The sequence below is a fragment of the Suncus etruscus genome, chromosome 11, assembly GCF_024139225.1.
Source record: "Suncus etruscus isolate mSunEtr1 chromosome 11, mSunEtr1.pri.cur, whole genome shotgun sequence".
NCBI lineage: Eukaryota > Metazoa > Chordata > Mammalia > Eulipotyphla > Soricidae > Suncus > Suncus etruscus.
In genome coordinates this window covers 97,126,076-97,144,659 of record NC_064858.1, presented here as the reverse complement: position 1 = coordinate 97,144,659, position 18,584 = coordinate 97,126,076, and the positions used below count along the sequence as shown (strand labels likewise).

General features: G+C 45.2%; 1 protein-coding gene across 1 annotated transcript; it reads right to left on the bottom strand.

Annotated features, from left to right (window-relative positions):
* Positions 1–4,382: 4,382 nt before the first annotated feature.
* DYRK2 (dual specificity tyrosine phosphorylation regulated kinase 2) lies at positions 4,383–17,586 on the bottom strand. The gene is made up of 3 exons (XM_049782748.1): positions 17,466–17,586; positions 16,719–16,888; positions 4,383–6,976 (listed from the first exon to the last, which is right to left on the bottom strand). The coding sequence occupies exons 1-3, from the start codon at positions 17,512–17,514 to the stop codon at positions 5,369–5,371; spliced, it is 1,827 nt and encodes a 608-aa protein (XP_049638705.1). The 5' UTR covers positions 17,515–17,586; the 3' UTR covers positions 4,383–5,368.
* Between the last annotated feature and the right edge of the window lie 998 nt (positions 17,587–18,584).

Sequence of the window (18,584 nt, the reverse complement as noted above, 5' to 3'; positions counted from 1 at the left end):
CAAACTAATTTCCTTTTCTGTAAAAAAAAAAAAAAAAAAAAAACTAATAATACCAATGAACATTTTCTTGTATAAGGTTGAAGGGAATTTTGAAGTCCCAGGAATTTTCAGTTGTATTGTTGTAGATTTCGAAGGGGAAAAAGACAGACCTTCAGTCAGGATAGAATATTATGAGTTTTGTAAAGAGTTGATGAAATGGGTGGGAGTTACAGTCAGCTTGAAGTAAGAGCTGGACATGTAATTTAAATTTTTTACTTTAACGTCAAATTTCAATTTTATACACATTACATATCTTTTTTTTTTTTTCCCTACCTATATTAGGTTTCTTGGGGCTGGTAAATTTTATTCTGGGTAAGGACTGTGAGAAGCAAGACAAACAAGAATGGGAGAGGACATAACTCAGCAGAGGAACCATACCTTCTAACTATTTATGTGTGAGTTCAAATTTTAGGCACCAAAGAGATTAGTGTAGGGAAGAAGCGAGAGAACCCATTATGAAAATCTATGGCCTAGACTAAAGTATGAGCACGTCTGGCCTGGAGATCTCACTTACACAATCTGACCTTACTTTAGTTGCAGGAAGTGGCACCAACTTTGGTTGTTGGGACAGGAGTGTAAATAAAAATGTGAGGTAGTTCTTTCCGCAAAAGGAAAATATTTGTCTGCATAATATCCATGCAAGGTCTGACCAATTATTAGAGCAACTGCTTGCTCTCATCTTCAAGTGGATTCTGAGCTTGGCAATTAGCTGCATTGAATAAATCATGAGTTAGTTGCTGTTCACAGGCCTTATTTTCTAACCCAGCTCTGAGGAGACTAAAATCCGTTGAAATGTGAACTATGGAAAGATCACCGATTACAAGAACTGCAAAAATAAAAACACTTTAAAGTTCATGTGGGTGGGAGCTGGTGAGAACATGTTAAATAATTGACCAGAATTTGTGCCTAGCAAACATAAAAGACTGGTGACAAAACTTAGAAACTCCACTCCCACAACTACTTTAGTCTCACCTTGAGGTTTAGAAAACAAAGATTTGATATTCTATCAGGCTGAGAAAAAGGCAGAGGCTCTATGCGAAGGAAAATCAATGTAGAAATACTAAAACCAAAGGAATAGAATGTATTCCAAGGAAAGCAAGACTTGCCTACTAGAATTTTCGTCTTGCTTGGAATTTGCACTTACAATAAACTTAAGGGGAAAAAAATAATCACTTATTTCTGAAAATACTTGCATTCTCTCCAGGCTACCAGACCAAGAATAATACCAAAAACAGACTAGGAGTTAAATTATAGTTAGAAAAGGGGAGAAAAGTAAGGTAGGACATTAAAATTTTATTCTGAAATTATCTCTGGCCACGACAATAAAATTTAACAAATATTCACTGAACAGTCTTACTCCTGTCATCAGCTGTACAATACATACAGTATCATAGAACTGGCCACTAGGATTAAAATCCACTAGAACATATTTTATGTTAAGTGGCGACAGCAGCATCTCACAAAAATTTTTACATACATATATACACAGTCCACATTCAACCAGTTTCACATATTTTCAGTACACACAGTTGCAGCATATTACAGTTACATGTCTAAGTTGTTGCTGGATAAACACCCAAGCCACTGCCTAGACATTACTGTAGCAGTTGAGCTGAGTATAATTACAATTTTTTATATATGTCCATTTTAGCAGAGATGTACAGCCCCTAAGAAACAGAGTTCGAAACAGAGTTCACAAATACTTTTTTTTGTTTATTTTTTTAATGCTACCACAGCATTATGTTGGGCAATATTAAAACCTTTTCCAACCCAATCAGTTTGTTTTAAAAAGTCTTCTGCTAACCAGAAATATTTTGGATGAAAAGAATTACAAAAATGAATGCTCTTTAAAATAATTCACACTTTGAAGATTCCAATATGGCCCAATGCTACTGATGCTTAGTGTTTCCTAACATTCTGATGGAGTCCTTGTACATGACTCCAAACCACCCAGTAAGTTTAAAAGTGGCGTAAGTGCCTTGCACCCAAATTGTAAAAATCCCTGGCCATCCTTACTAGAGCCAGGCACATAGAAAAAGGAATGCACTTTGGTTCAGACCAAATGCCCTGGGATTAATCACACTATAAAATTAAATGGTTTGAGGTAAAATTTATACAAATACAGTCAACTTTTGTCTAGTGTTAGCATAACCAAAAAATATTTTTAAAAAATCAGTCTGATGTTAAGATACAACAAAGACCGTCTTTAATCCTTTCAATATAGGAATTCCCTGTGCAAATAACCAATGGTTACCTTTTTCAGTGCCAGATGATTAATTTATGCCTTATGGTTTCTATTAAGGCCTATAAGTAACTGGATATTTAAGACAGATGTATCTTTTGCAGAGATGTATTCCATCCTTAACTGCCTAGTATTCAAAGAGTTAAAGAGGCCCAAAAATTCATGCCCTACAACATGGCATCCAGAACAAAAGGCACATTGTTAACATGGAGGGCGCCATTTTTTCTTCTAATGTTAATCTACACTGTCTTGCATCACTCTTGTTCCAAGGTTGTAGGAATACACTTAAGTGGTAATGACCGCTCTGGTGGTGCAAGAAAAGGAGCCAGATGAGACTGCAACTAAAGACAAAACGACACTGTGCTATTCCTAAATCTGAAAACAGCTCAGACATCCCTAGACAATGGTAACCTGTGAGACCAAGGACTGTTTCCAAGCCAACTCCAAGTAGCCTATTAGAGCCCTTCGCTTATGCTTCAACCTAAGAGGAGACATTTTTTCCTTTTCTGATCATTGTAATTAAGCTACAATCTTTTGTAAAAAGCAGCTCTATCACTAAACACTGAACATGGCAGCTCTTGTGAGGGGAATTTCACCATATCAGGGTGAGGGAAGGGACACCCCCATTGCGTTGCAGAGACTAGTTTGGCTTAAAAGTTTCCGGTTGCATTTGTGAATCAAGACATTAACAAATGCATGGTTGGCATCTTAAGGACCAGTTTTGTGTAGTAAGGGAAAGACAGTAGTTATTAGTCCATTTAGACATTTTGACATGTAATCTGATTTTAAAGGGAATTCATATTAATGGTAGGCTCAGTTTCACAACTTTAAAACTAAGAATGAATACAGATGGGGAAACTGAAAGGGGAAAATGGGATTTTTAGGCTTGTTGATTTGAATAACCTAAAGAAGCTAACCATTTAATATGCGGTTCATGGTTGTGCAAAGCCACCACACCAAAAATCTCACACTTCTTTTTTGTTTGTTTTTGGGCAGCAAAAAAATTTAGTGATGCTCAGGGGTTCCCCTGACTCTTCACTTAGAATCAGGTTGGACCCAGGTCGGCAGTATGCAAGGCAAGCACCTTTGCGTTATACTATTATCTCAGCTTCTCAAGTCGTATACTTCTTAAGTCTTTTAAGTAAAATACTTAATAAATAATCTTACAATTCTATTAAGCCTCTGCTGGAAGTATCATCATCTGAGCATCACCTCAACACGCAACTAACGTATTATTGCACTTCCACGGATGACACAGAAATGAGTACACTATGCTACAATGGAAGAGGGAAAGAAACTAGCATTTCTAAATTCAGAAGCACAAACGATGTGACATCCTGAAGTAGTAAAGCAAAGATCAATAGCACTCTCATTAATAAACTAGTCTTTATTACTGGTTTTATTTTTTTTTGGCAAATATCTGTAATATTTCCTGAGCATTTTTTTTTCTCCACCATCAACTGACAAAGCCTCAAGATAAGTAAAGTGTTTTATTCAAATCTTTTTTTTTTTTCTTTTTAAGAGAAATGGTAGGGTGAATATTAAAAGAACATAACCGGAAACTTTCTTGGCCTCACTGGGGACCATGCTTTAAGTACTCCAAATCAATTTACAGGCAATACAATAATATCGGTGCATATAAAAGATTTATCCTAATTTATACTACCCCCAAACCTACTGTCCAAACAGGAAGAAATCTTTCTATAGTAAATTGCACATACTAAAAATTTTCTCCACGTGCCTTTGTGAAATTGATAGCTATCACTGCTCATACATTCGTGATAAAATACTGAAGTTTTCACTGTGAAAATAATTATTATTCAGAAGAAATGATCTCTCACCTAACCCGCAGCTACTTTTTCAGATAAAGTGTCATTCCCACAAAACAATCAGTGCAATCCAAAAGAAAAGGAAAACAGAGGAATGGGACTTCTAGGGTTCTTCCAAAGACACCAAGATTTAGTCGAATCTTTTCACTTGAGCTTGAACTTTTCCATTCTTAAGTTTATTGTTAAAATGGGTCTTACTAAAGAGAACACAGGACAATGGCCCCTGAAAAGTGTGACCCCCGACTTGAATCTGTTTAAACCCATGAAATGACACTGGAATCTGAAACGATGGTCATCATCACAGCTGAAATGTCTCTTTTTTTTTTTTGTATTAACAGTCTGGAATATATATTTGACGGGAGGGGTCGAAAAGCCCTAAATGCAAGCAACAGATGTGTGGTAAAAGAGGAACAGAGAAGAGAAAAGCAAAGAGAAGGGACAACAGTTCATGGAATACATTTCTAAATTTGGGGACAAAACCAATTCTGGAACAGGAGGCTTCTTTGCAAAACTGCTTGCTCATCACATGAGAAAATTTGGAAAAACACACATTTTCATTTATCCACCAGATCTTCGTGGTTGGCTGCTAGAACGTCAGAATGCTAACTGGGCATTATTTAAACCTTGGGGATTTGATTTTGTTTGGTGGGGTGAAGGAAATCCCTAAGGCCATTTATCTTCGGATGTCATTTTTTTTATTTTTGTACTGACATTCTCTTCCCATCATCCCTATCACCCTGAAAACATGGGGAGCAGGAAGTGGGAACATGCTACACCTGGGTATGAAAGTGGGGGCATGGCGAGCGAAGGGGCGGGGGATTTTCTGGGGGCAATCACCTCGGGGGGAGGATATACTATGAACCATAAAAACAGTGAATGTCTTTGACACCAATCTGTAAATGCATGGCAGTCATGAAGTGATCAATGGCCTGCCACTGACGTTTATTACTCTGCCACACTAAATACAGTAAGGCTCATCGTTTTGTTTGTTTTTTTTTTTTTTTGAACACAAAAAGTCTCATAAAGTATAAAAACTTAAAGCATTGTCCCCATGTAGTTTATAAAAACCAAAAAAAAAAAAAAAACCAAAAAACCACTTTCTAATGTTGAAAATAAGTGCTGAAAAGATACAAAGGAGTTATTGAGCAAATTAAAAACAGATCTGCTATTCTTTGTCAACCCAATAAGGCTCAGCGACAAACATCGTATCTTTCAGATTACCGGCATTGGGGGTGTGTGGGGGGGTTTAAGATGAAGCTCAGCTAACAAGTTTTGGCAACACTGTCCTCTGCTGTATATTCCCATTGGCATCTGTCATCTGTGCCAAATTAGTCCTCAGTTTCGAGGCTGAGCTGGAGGGTGGAGGTAACTTGGAAATGGAGGTGATAGCACCAGTGCTCTCAGTTATCCTTTTCACTGATGTCTTTTCCCCAGTGGGAGGCTTTGGCAAACGCCTCCTGAGCCAGGGATGCCGCAAAGCCTGGCCAGGGGTCATGCGCACGGCAGGATCCCATTCCAAACACTGTTTTAAGAAGTCCAGGAAAAGGGGGTCATCGCACCCCTTCAGTGCATTGCCCCATTCTCTGCTCTCCGGAGGGCCCCTCAGTTTGCCCCTCCGGGACCGGCCTCCGTTAAGAACCACAGAACCATCGGAAAGAGTCGTGACAGTGCAGTACCGGGGATAACCCTTGGAGCTCACAAAATTTTTGGCTCGTTTGGACGCATCCAGCAGTTTCTGCGAGGGCATGCCCAGGAGTTCGATCATACAGGCCAGCTGGTCCCCTTCGTCTTCCCCAGGCAAGAGGGGATACCCGGTGAGCAGCTCTGCGAGGATGCAGCCCAGGCTCCACATATCAATGGGCATGCCATACCTGGCACCCAGGATCACTTCGGGAGCCCGGTAGAAACGGGACTGGATGTAGGTGTAGACGCGTTGGTGCTCGTAGCAGCTGGAGCCAAAATCGATCACCTTGATGCCACTCCGGCCCTGCTGCTTCAGCAAGATGTTCTCCGGCTTCAGGTCACAGTGAATGATCCTGTTCTTGTGCAAAGCGTCCAAGCACTGCAAGATGGAGTGGGCGAACTTGCGGACCAAAGGCAGGCTGAAGCCCTGGAACTTGTTCTTCTTGATGAGCTCGTAGAGGTTCATGCTGAGTAGCTCGAACGTCATGCAGATGTGGTTGCGGAAGGTGAAGTTCTCCAACATGTGGATGACGTTCATGGTGTTGTCCTTGTCCTGCTTGCGCAGGTGCTCCAAGATCCGGATCTCCTCGGCCGCCTGCCGGTGGAAGCGCTTCTCGTTCCGCACCATCTTCAGGGCCACATGCTGGTGAATCTTGTGGTCGTAGGCTTTGACCACCTGCCCAAAGCTGCCCTTCCCAATGACCTTGAGGACCTCGTACCTGTAAGCCACGTGATCGTGGGGCACCTGCACATACGAACCCTGGTCATCGTCATAGCCCCCGTTGTTGGGGCCCCCTGTCATGCCCTGGCGCTTCTTGGCGTTGGGGCCCAAGAAATAGATTTCAGGGTAGCTGAAAATCTCGTGGTGTTCGAAGGTGGTGAGTTTTTGCATGTATTGCTTCATGGCCTGTTCAGGGGACATGGGGGCGGCCTTCACCTTCCCCAGGCCCTCCATGGACTTCAGGGAGGTGGAGCTGCCCTGCCTTCGATGGATGCTCTCCAGCTGACGCTCGGGGACCACTGGCAAGCCCGTCTTGCCCATGGTTGTAAGCCCATTGGGTTGTGTGGTGAGCACGGTCCGTTTGTTGCTGTTGTCCTCAAACAACTGCTGAACCTGGATCTGTCCATGGCCGTGGGTGCCGACATGGAGGTGATCATTCATTGTGTGCTTGCTGCTGCCAATCTGGAAATAGGAAAGGACACATCAATAGAAAGAAGTTGGTCTAGGCCAATGGGATACATTCGAGGCAGCCTTACCACCTCACCCTACCCTCGCCTTCATGAAACCCAGCTTGACGGAAATTCATCGTCAGACAAGTTTATGAAAAGAAGAAAGCCTTGTGCTACGGAAGGACCCCCCACCCTAGGGCTCCTTGACAGAGAGAGGACAGGAAAAAAAAGGAGCCGAGAGTGGGCTGGAGAAATAGTACAGCAGGTAGGGAAGCTTGTCTTACATGTATCAGATCCAAGCTCTACCCCTGGCACCCCATAGGGTCCCCAAGCACCACTAAAGGAGTAATTCTGAAGTGCAGAGCCAGGAGTAAGCCCTGAGCAGCAGCAGGTGTATTCCCTCACCCACCCACCTCCCCCAAAAGAAACTAACGGACAGGGTGTGGAGCCAAAATCTGAGATCCTAAAAAATGACCCCATACTTCTAAAGAGAGATTCTCCGATATATTTTTAGGTCCTTAGAGCAAGCCCCCTCTGACACAGAAGTTTCCTTGTACATCATTCTCTATCTGACAATATAGTAAAGCTGTCATATGACAAGCTACTCACTTGGCCCATATTTGACATTAAATGCCACTGGACAGACACCAAAAGATAAAGTATGATAGTTGGTAAATGCCTTACATATTCCCAATCCTTGCCTCAAATCTTGGCACCACATAGATCTTTTGAGTATACCCAGGAGACCCCCGAGGATTACCAGGAGGTCTGGATAATCCTTAGCATAGCAAGACTTGAGCAACATAACATCCTCAAGTTCTTGCCATGAACTTCCAGCCTACCTGGCCAAAAATTTCTAGTGGGGTATCACACGCTGCCTGGACATGGCATTGCCGGAGTGCCAAAGTCACAACATACAGAAACTCCAGGGGCACCTGGCTTCCAAACCTGTTCCTGCTTCCTCTCATCACTTCCCCTAGCTGCTTCTTTACACCTCAAGGGCAGAGACCCCACCTGGATTGCTCACTCATTTTCTCCAATGTCTAGCTTTCCACTTTCTACTCGTTAGAAATCTAACTGATTGCACCATAATTGATCCAGTGGATATGTGTGTGTGTGTGTGTGTGTGTGTGTGTGTGTGTGTGTGTGTGTGTGTGTGTGTGTATATAGTTTTATTTTTGTATGGAGGGGAGTTGGCCTCAAACTAGTGATACAAAGTAATCACTCCTGGCTCTGTAGTCAGGAATCACATCTGTCAGGACTGAGGGACCATATGGGAGGCTGCAGATCAAAATGAGTTGGCCAAGTACAAGTCAAGTGCCTTACCCGCTTGCTGTAGCTCTGTCGTTTCCCCTCCAATTGCACTTTTAATCTTGAAAGATTCCCATTTAGACATGCACTGTAGCATCTTGTCAACCCCTAACCTATTTTTAAAAGTTCCTGGGACTCACTGGCCTTAGTGACCATTTAAGGCCATACAGCACAACACACCAAATGCCACTCTTCTGGGCCTTCATTTGGTCAATGGCTCAGCTCTCTAAGACATCTTTTTCTCTGGGCTGCTGAGATACTTAGCTTTCCAACAAGGAAAATAATTCTATTTCAGGCATGCAAGTCATCCTTGAACATTTCTGTCTAAACAAAACTGATGATGCAAGTCAAGGGGTCCCCATCTCCTACTGAAAATCTACTTGGAATTTCTTTTGAGTATTAATAATGCCAAAAAAGCAGGGGGGGGGGACACAGCAGGACATCCTTCCAATTAGAAATTCCTACCAGCCTCAGAGTACCACCCACAAATTTTAAAGTTCTGGAAGTTTGGCAGATAGTACAGCGGGTAGGGCCCTTGACAGGAGTTCAATTCCCACATTTGCTATGATCCTCTTCAAGCACTGCCAGGAGTGCAGAGCCAGGAATTAGCCCTGAACATCACCTGTTTTTGGTATGATCCAAAGCAAAATACAACCACCTCCCCCCCACAACTGTCTGAGATATGGCCCTAAAACAAAAACAAAAATAAATCTTATTCTAGTAGTGACATTTTTGCTTGTTTTGGGGCCACACCAGATGGCGCTCAGAGGTTATTCTCCTGGCACTACACTCAGAAATTACTCCTGGCAGGCTCAGAGAATTATATGGGATTCCAGGGATCAAACCCAGGTTAACTACATGCAAGGTAAACATCCTACCCACTGCGCTACCACTCAGAACCTCCTAGAAGTGAATTTTATGTGAAATCTTAAAAGATCTGTCACTTTCAACCCCTCAGTCATTCAACCTATACTAGATGAAGTGAGTGGTGAATCGCTACAACCAACAATAAAACCCCTTGTCCTAAATCCTACCTTCAGGCTTTCTAAGCTTCTGAAGGAATTTAAAATAGACAGAGATGACACAGAATTATCTGAAACATTATAAAATGAAAATTCTAAGTCCTTCTTACCAGCAGACCCAGGCCTTAAATATTCTTAACCAATACTTTATTTCCATAAATAAAACACATGTACTTTGCGTGTACAGTGACTATGTAAGGAATAAGCTCTCAGCCTACTGCAAAAAATTTTAAAAAAGTCAAAGAAGATACAGTGCATGAGCTTTCTTTCATGTAATTTCATAGCTGGATGGTTTCGTATTTTTTTTTGTGGTTTTTGGGTCACACCCAGCAGTGCTCAGGGGTTATTCCTGGCTCCAGGCTCAGAAATTGCTCCTGGCAGGCACGGGGGACCATATGGGATGCCGGGATTCGAACCGATGACCTCCTGCATGAAAGGCAAACGCTTTACCCCCATGCTATCTCTCCGGCCCCGGTTTTGTATTTTTATCAGATTTCTTTCACTAAAAATCATAGATGGAGGGGTGGCAATAGAATTCATCAGATTGAACACATACATGGTCCCTGAAATCTCACTTGGCTTGATCCTCTGAAACAGAGAAACTCCCAAGCACCCCCTGGGTTAGCCCAAACAAACACCCTCATAAATGTACTTCATTTCATATTAGGTACGCTTATTTTTACTAACAGCAACTAAGTAGGCTTATTTTCCTCATCTGATGGGAAAAATAGAGCAGTCCGTAAAAGAGGCTTGAGAAAAATGTTGGGTACATGTAATAGCATCATTAGGCTTGTCCAACTGCTTTCGTTTCCAAAGCTCATTCCACGACTTCTTCCTCTCCACTATAAACTTTCAAATGATAGGAAATAAAAAGATCTGAAGTTCAAAATAAACCTATACGAAATAATTTTTCCCCAGGGCAACATGGAGACATTTCAGAAGCTAAACCTACACCGCAATTTACATGTTACAAAAACTGGTGAAAGGTTTCATTAGGGCCAAAATTGGCTTTAGTTCTTTGAAAGAGAGCAAAGGAAAACTTTCTGACTAGTCAACAGCAATGTTTAGAGTTTGCAAAATGTAAAATACAATGAAGTTTAGTTACTGGAGCTATAAAGAGCCAGAGTAACCGTTAACTTGTCTCACCCATTTGGTCTTCTCTTGGCAGCCACAGAAGTATCAACTACTGAGGGCAAGACATCTTCCTGGAGATGGCTCTAGGATTTCTTCATGGTTCAAACTTCAACTCTGGCCTTTACCATAACTAACTTTGGTAAAGGCCAGAGATACTATTGATAGTTGCAACTCATCCAAACGCTGGTATCTTTCTGCCACATCAACTCCTGTAGCTCAGACACACCCAGTCATCTCCTGAGTCCATCTAGTAAGGTTCTTCTATCTCAGATTACAAACTGCTCTTCCTGGCCCATAGGCAGCATAGCTAGTCATGTTTTCTACCAAGACCATGTCCTTCTTCCGCAACCTTGGATTTCTGATCAACCAAAGGCTTTATCTGTATATAATCACTCAAGTTGTGGATCTGAGAATCCTTCTCAAAGTCCTCTTCATCTTGCTAAGTCATCAACCAGTAGTACTCCTCCCTCAATAGCGTCTCACCTCACAGACCAGCTGTACTTCTGAAAAACAACCTCTTCACATACCCCCCACAAGGTTCTCAATCTAGAATTCCTCCAATGTTGATTGACTGTTCAAAACTGTCCATCTGATTCCACTCTTACATACCCAGTCCCCCAATGTACTTATCCATTTCATAGATAAAACATACAGGTTACAGGCAAGAACACAAAGTCCTAAAATGTAGACTCCAAATGATCTCTGCCCTTCTGCTTTCATGGGTCATGGTTCTCCTTCTTTTTGAGAATAACTGAACTAATTCCCTGACATAATGGTTCAGAGACCATTGTGAAGGGACTTTCAATTAGACACCTAGAAAATGAATTCCAGGTCCATTACTAACGGTGCAATCCTGGGTAATTGGCTTAAACTCTCTGAACCTCAATATTCTTTTCAGTTAAAAAAAAAAGAAGCAGAAGAAGCTAACAGGAGCCAGAGAGATAGTATACTGAGTACGGTGTTTGCCTTGCACATGGCTGGCCCAGGTTTGATCCCAAATAGTCTTCCCAAGCATCACCAGGAGTGATTCCTGAGCACAGAGTAAGGAGTAACCCCTGTGTTATGTCAGGTGTGGCCCCACAATCAACAACAATAAGAAGTAGTTAAAAATTACCTTATTGAGGCTAAAGGATCACATTAGATTGCTATGGTACAGAAGAGAATACTAGGATTATTTTTATTCCTTCTGGGTGCCACTTTCTGTGTTCCCTTCCTTCCCATGTCCTGGTGGTAAACTCCTATTTCTCTCCAGCATTGTTCCTTTTTTTTTTTGTTTGTCTGTTCCTCTTTTTGCTTGCCCCTCAAACATGCTCAGGATTTACTCCTGGCTCAGTAATCAGGGATCATTCCTGTAGGCTCAGGGGATCATACTGGGTGCCAGGGATCAAACCTGCATGAGTGAACCCAACAGTGTGTGCTTTGGGCTTGTAAGATATGCATAATTCCTCTGTGATGTAAAATTTTCCTCACCTACATAAAATTCAGGCAGGAATATGTTTACTTCATTTTACTGCAGTTCTTTTACAGCTCAATGTACCTATTTGACTGAAGTAGTTCCGGGGTGGGGACACTTATCTTTGTAACAAAAGTCCAAACACCTAAGTCCAAACAGTAAGTATCTACAGCACAGAGAAACACTCCTCTTTCATCCACCCCTCTGAGATAATCTTGAGAGCAACATTCATAAAGAAAACATGAAGTTCAACACCCAGGGAATTGGGAACTGTCCCAGGTGACCCAAGGCTCATGTTGTTAAGCTTTCAGTGCAGGAAGGAGTAGCGACTTGGAGCTGGTAGGCAGCAAGGTTAGACAATACCTGTAGCAAACTCAAATCTAAAGGCAATGTGCAGAATCTTAGAAATTTTCCAAATCTTAAGGAGAATCACTGGAAAAGCTCTAAAGAAATTTCTAGTCTCAACTACTGGAAGACTGATATCACAACCAAACTTGAATACACAATTGATCTATACTATAAAGATGGGGGAAAAGCACTAAGGGGAAAATAACATTTCCAGAAATGTATGCCCAGATATACTATGATAAACTTAGGACTATTTAAAACCTCATAGAGTGATAGTACAGTGGTTAAGACGCTGGCTTTGCATGCAGCCTAGGGTTTGATCCCCAGCATCCCATAGGGCCTCCTGAATATGCCAAAAGTGATTCCTGAGTATAGCTGGAGGGATGGCCCACAACCAAACAAATAAAATAGTAAACAAACCCCCCTCACACAGCAAGTCTTAAAGTTAAAATTGTGGCTTAGTCCTAGTTGCTGATGCCTTCCACAGTGCCAAGTCATGTTTAAAATGGTCACCTTTAAAAATAGACATCAGTAGGGGCCGGGTAGGTGGCGCTGGAGGTAAGGTGTCTGCCTTGCAAGCGCTAGCCAAGGAAGGACCGCGGTTCGATCCCCCGGCGTCCCATATGGTCCCCCCAAGCCAGGGGCGATTTCTGAGCACATAGCCAGGAGTAACCCCTGAGCATCAAACGGGTGTGGCCCAAAAACCAAAAAAAAAAAAAATAGACATCAGTAGAAGTGCAGGTTTAGAAGCTGTGCAAGTATGAATTCAAAAGTTCAAAAACTGGAGCCAGAGAGATAGCATGGAGGTAAGGCGTTTGGCCTTTCATACAGAAGGATGGTGGTTCGAATCTCAGCATCCCATATGGTCCCTCGAGCCTACCAGGAGCGATTTCTGAGTGTGTAGCCAGGAGTGACCCCTGATCACTGCAGGGTGTGATCCAAAGTCCAAAAAAAAAAAAACAAAAAAACAAAAAAAAAAACAAAAAACAGATATTTGGGGCCGGAGAGATGGCATGGAGGTAAGGCGTTTGCCTTTCATGCAGAAGGTCATTGGTTCAAATCTTGGAGTCCCATATGGTCCCCCCAGCCTGCCAGGAGCAATTTCTGAGCGTGGAGCCAGGAGTAACCCCTGAGCACTGCCAGGTATGACCCAAAAAAAACCAAAACAAAACAAAAAGTTAAAAACTACTGTTAATTATGATATCCCAATAAAATATTAAAAACTGTAAAATAAAAACAAATGCTGAAAGCAGGAAAGGTTGGATTGCAGGTCTGGCTTGCACAGTCCTGCATTCAATTCCTCACACTGCACAGCCCACAGCACTGACTGAAATGGACACCATGGCCCCCAGCAACAACTTTCAGCCCAGTGGGCTGGCCAAGTACACCAACCGGGAGTGGCAATGGGATTTCTGAAGCATTGTTTGAGAGGTGTGAAAGGTAAAACTTTCATGAAATAAATGCAGCTGCCATATGCACCTGAGCACCTTCTCTAGCAATGAACCAGTTTAGTAGTAACATTATGTGTGAGCAACAGTCTAACCATTAGTTTAGCTGTCTGAATAATTCCTTCTACTAGTAAAATGAAATTAGCAGATATTACATTGTGCTAATATTTCTGGGTGCTTTGAAACTTCTCTGATGACATCTTAGAAAATAATGTTTAGTATTATGAGACAGAACACCGAGTCAAAATAAAAATAAAACTCCTGTAATTTGGGGCCAAAGAGATAACTAGTACAGTGGGTAGGGAACTTGCCTTACACATGGGTTTAATCCCCAAAACCCCATATGGTCCCCCCAAGCACTGCCAGGACTAATTCCTGAGTTCAGATCCAAGAGTAACCCTCGAGCATCACCTGGTCTGACCCAAAAACAAATAAACAATAAAAATCTGTAATTTTAGCAACTCCCCAAATGTAATTAAAGACTGTGTGGCTCTGAATCAAATGTTTTGTTGTGCTTCTTCAAAATAAAATTACTTAATAATGTTTAGTTCCAATTACTTAAAGAAAGTAAAAAGGTCATTGAAGAGGACTTTACACATTAAGACTGCTGTGAAAGTAAAATACTTGTATGTGGAAATTTAAAAAAAGAAACATAGTAGTATTTTGTATTATAAGAAGAAATACCTACTCAACATCGAGATAACTATGAGGTACACTTTCTAGAACAAACAGATAAAATGGCTAGGTATATAATATAAACCCCCAAAGGAAGGAGAACTAAAGGGCAATGGACGAGATAAGTCCCAAAGTTCATAATCTTTATATTCATATAGTTACAAGAGAAAACATGGCCAAGTTGCTATGACAAAATCATGTTTCTTAGTGCCACCCCCCTACCACTCATTCTAAAATAGCTCTTCCCAGCTGTTATGGCTGAGAAATTAAAACCAAGAACTTATAAAAAAAAAAAACCTGAAAAATGTAAGGCAATGTAAAGGTTCTTGCATCAATAATGAGAGAAATTTCCTGGAATGAACATGTAGAGAAGTCAGTTGAAATCAGACACAGCAGGCCTATGGCTTGAGCTTCAGCATTGATAGAAACTGGCTTGGGAATCTTAACCAAGACAGTGTACTTGTCCAACTATTTCCTCATCCGTAGAACCAAATAAACACTCTGGCCCCTTTAAACTTGCTGTTCTGTGCAATCTGTAATGCTGAGCAAAATCAAAGCTAAAAGCAAACAAACAAAAAAGCCCACCAAGATGATGAAGACCCAAATTCACTGTCCAAATCAAACCTGATTTCAAACATATCAAACAAAGCTCGCAAATGAATTAAAAATAGGTATGCCAAGCAAATGTCATGCCAGCAAACAGGTCTTCCTCTAACCCTAAAGCCTCCCTATACTGCATCCCACAAGGTTCCCCCAACAGAGATCCATTTTCTCCAATCTCAGGACACATTTCCATGCCAAAGGAGCGGCTCTGATCGAGTCAAGACCACTCATAGGAGGCTGGAATCCAGCTGCAAAGCAAGTATTTCTCTCCCAAGTCACACTAAAATCATGTGATTACATCACACATGGAAAAAAACTAGATGTTATATTTTCCAAACTATCCGATGAATCCAAACCAAACAAACCCAAAACCCTGAAACAGTTCAACTAAAACATCAGACAGAACCATGAAAACACAAAACCAACCTGCTGATCCTCTCACACCGTCTACACTTCAACACACACTGGTTCTGTCTTAAGTGGGGGGTCCAGATATATGAGAAGAGGGTAAGTAAGGGAGGTGAGGAGGGGAGAGGGAGTGAGGGAGAGAGAGAGAGAAAGAGAACAAAACAAAATATTTTCCCATGCAACTTGTTCACTTGGCTGCGGTCTCAGAAGAGACGCTCCATTCTAGATATCTTCTCACACATTCTCCGGTAAACAAGTTTCTCCACTGAGCACCTTGGATGCTGCTCTTCTGAGGTTTGAGAATTATCTTTTCTCTAAGAACCCAACTTCCATTAGGCAAGCCAAGCCCATTCCTAGCAAGCATCCTGCAGACAGAAAACCCACTGGAAGTCAGACAACAGTTGGAAAGAAGACCTGGAAACCATCATCTCCTCCAGGTTCGCACCTCCTCTGGGCTGGTAGTCACCATCACAGGTCCATCTCCAGGGGCTGAGCGAAGGTGCGGTTGCAGGTGCAGGTGGGGTCCAGTCTGCCCATCTCTGCAGCCTTGAGGGGCTTCCCGCTGGTCCTCCAGGGAGGGACCAGAGCACCTCCTAGCAGGTACCCGGCCCGCCCGCTTCCAAAGCCCTTTCCTTTTGAAAAACATCCGATGGCACAAGCCTTACAGAGCTGGCTTGTTATTCTGACTGCCGCTGTGGCTCTTATTTTGGTTCCAGTTAATTACAATTTCTGCTGTGCTCAAACCTGTAGCACTCATAAAACATGCTTCCACACGCGAGGGACAATTGGCGATGCTCCCTTCTTGCAAGGAGCCAGTATCTGGGAGTAGGAGGCTCTTTGGGTGGGGGATTGATTATACTGGGCCAGACCCACCGCTTGGCAGTCCCCTAACACAGATATGTTTCTATAAATACCCAAGTCCCAACGTGTGTGTGTGTGTGTGTGTGTGTGTGTGTGTGTGTGTGTGTGTGTGTGTTATGACGTTGACAAGGAAAGGCGCTCAGATTTTGCAAGGACGAAAAGAGGGAGTGGAGAAGGAGCTGGAAGGGGGAAGTTCTCAGGAAGAGGACCTCTGAGGATAGGCGGGTTCCGGAGAGGAAGGAAGCTAGGGGCCCAGGCCTGCCAAGCAGCCAGGCCAGCCACCCATCTTCCTTTGTGGCTGCAGCTCTGGACAGGCCCAAGTTCATGAGGCGGGGTCCAGTCCAGGGGGAAGCCACACCACCCAGGCATCTCATGCATAGAAGATCCCACTTGCATCTTTGGGTCCAGGACTCCAAATTCAAGCCCCAATGCCAAGACCACCCTGTGCCCAAATCCCCCCAACCCCTAGCTGCCCATGGGCAGGGGTCTCACCGTGAGCGCTGCGGCTGCAGCAGCAGCAGCGTTGCTGGAGCGGAGAGGTGGCAGGGCTAGGGGAGAGGGCGGGCCGGTCCCCAATCCTCCGCCGCCGCCGCGGGGGACCCCCGCCCCGAGCCCCGGAGAAGCCTGAAGCTGGCGAACGGCGCTGCTGTCCCCTCCTCGGCCTGGGAGCCACGCCACGCGCGGGAGGAGACAAAAGAGGAGGTCAGGGCAGGGGTGGAGGAAGAAAGTCACCCGGACCCCGTCGCCCCGCCCTTGCGCCCCACCCCATCGGGGCAACTCCATTCCCAAGGGTGACCCCCTGTTCCACGGGGGATCCTGGTTGAAGAAGAAAAAAAAATCTCCAAGCATAGGGGATTTCCCTCCCCTTACCCCCATTGCATCAGCTCGGAGCGGCTGCAAAAGTTCGCTCCGGGCCTTGCAAGCACCACTTGGCGCCCTGGCTGCAAAGCGCGCGGCTGGCCTGGGCCGGGGTCCCGGGGATGGGGGGTGGGTGGCACGGGGCCCAGGGACTGGATCGGATTGGGTGGGGGGCTGGCATGGAAGATCTCCACGCCTTGGAGCTTCGGGGGAGCCGGGCAAGGCGTGCAACAATGCGCCTGGAGCTCCTTGGCGAGGCTCCCCTTCCTCTCCATGCCAGGGCGCAGAGACTTTGTTCGGGGAAGCGCCCGCACCGCGCCACGAGGCGGCAGGCGTTGGGGTGGAGGGGGGGAGTCCGACTTCTTGGGGTGTCCTCCTTACCCGTGGGGTACCCGGCGGGAGCGGCGGCCGAAGGTTTCCGAGTTAACATGGCCGCTGGAGAGGAGGAGGAGGAGGAGGAAAAGGCATTTCAGTGCTGCTGCCGCCGCCGCCGCCGCCGCTGTCCGTCTGTCTGTCCGACTGTCCGTCCGTCCGTCCTCCGCCTTTTCCTTCTTCTCCGGCGCCGCCTGCTACGGCCAGACACACGCCGGTCGCTGCCGCATCCCTTCGGCCCGGGCCCTCGCCGTCCTCCTCGGCCCCGGGCGGCTGCAGCACCCCCTGGCCCGGGCACATGCCTCGCCCTCCCCGGCCTGCTCGCGGGCCTCCTCCGGGGCGCTCCCTCGCCTCGGCCCGAGCAGGCAGCAACGCGGGGTCCCCCACAGCCCGACCCCACCCGCTGCCGGCCCCCGATCCAGCCCAGCAGCTCGGCTCCGGAGCCCTCCACCCGGGCCAGCGCGCGCGCGCCCCCCGAGAGCGCACAAGCGCGCCGGCGGCGGTGGTGGCGGCGGTGGTGGAGGCGCGCGGCGCGGTCCCGCTCCCTCTTCCCTCTCTCTCTCTCTCTCTCTCCCTCCCTGGCCTCGGGGCCAGGCCCCGCCCCGGACCCTCCCCCGCACCCCGAGCCTCCTCCCTCCAGCCCGCACCCCCCTACACACACCACACACCCGCCGGAGTCCCGCCTCTCCAAGTGCGCGTATCTGCATGGCCACCCCTCCATTCGCAATTGCTCCCGGCGACCTTTCCAAAAGCGTAAAAGCAACCAAACCCTCCTGGGTTTCTTCACTGCACACCCTCCTTTTTTTTTTGTCCCCCTTCCAAGGCCAACCCACCGCTGCTTGCCTGCTTGCCTTCTCTCCTCCCGACCCCGCTGCATAGCAGAGCCTCCCACCGCCCCCCAAAACGCGCGCCCCCCAAAACACACATTCACACACACACACGCGCGCGCGCCTTTGCAGCCTTGCCACCAACCCAAGAGCCGCCACTCAAACAATGCTGCCACCCACCCAGCCCACTCTCTCTCTCTCTCTTCTCCTCGGTGCCATGGGCTCCCCCGCCCCGTTTTTTGGGGGGAAAGCTGCTCCCTAACTCGATTGGTGCCTGCCCCCAAAGGGGTGGAAAATGGGG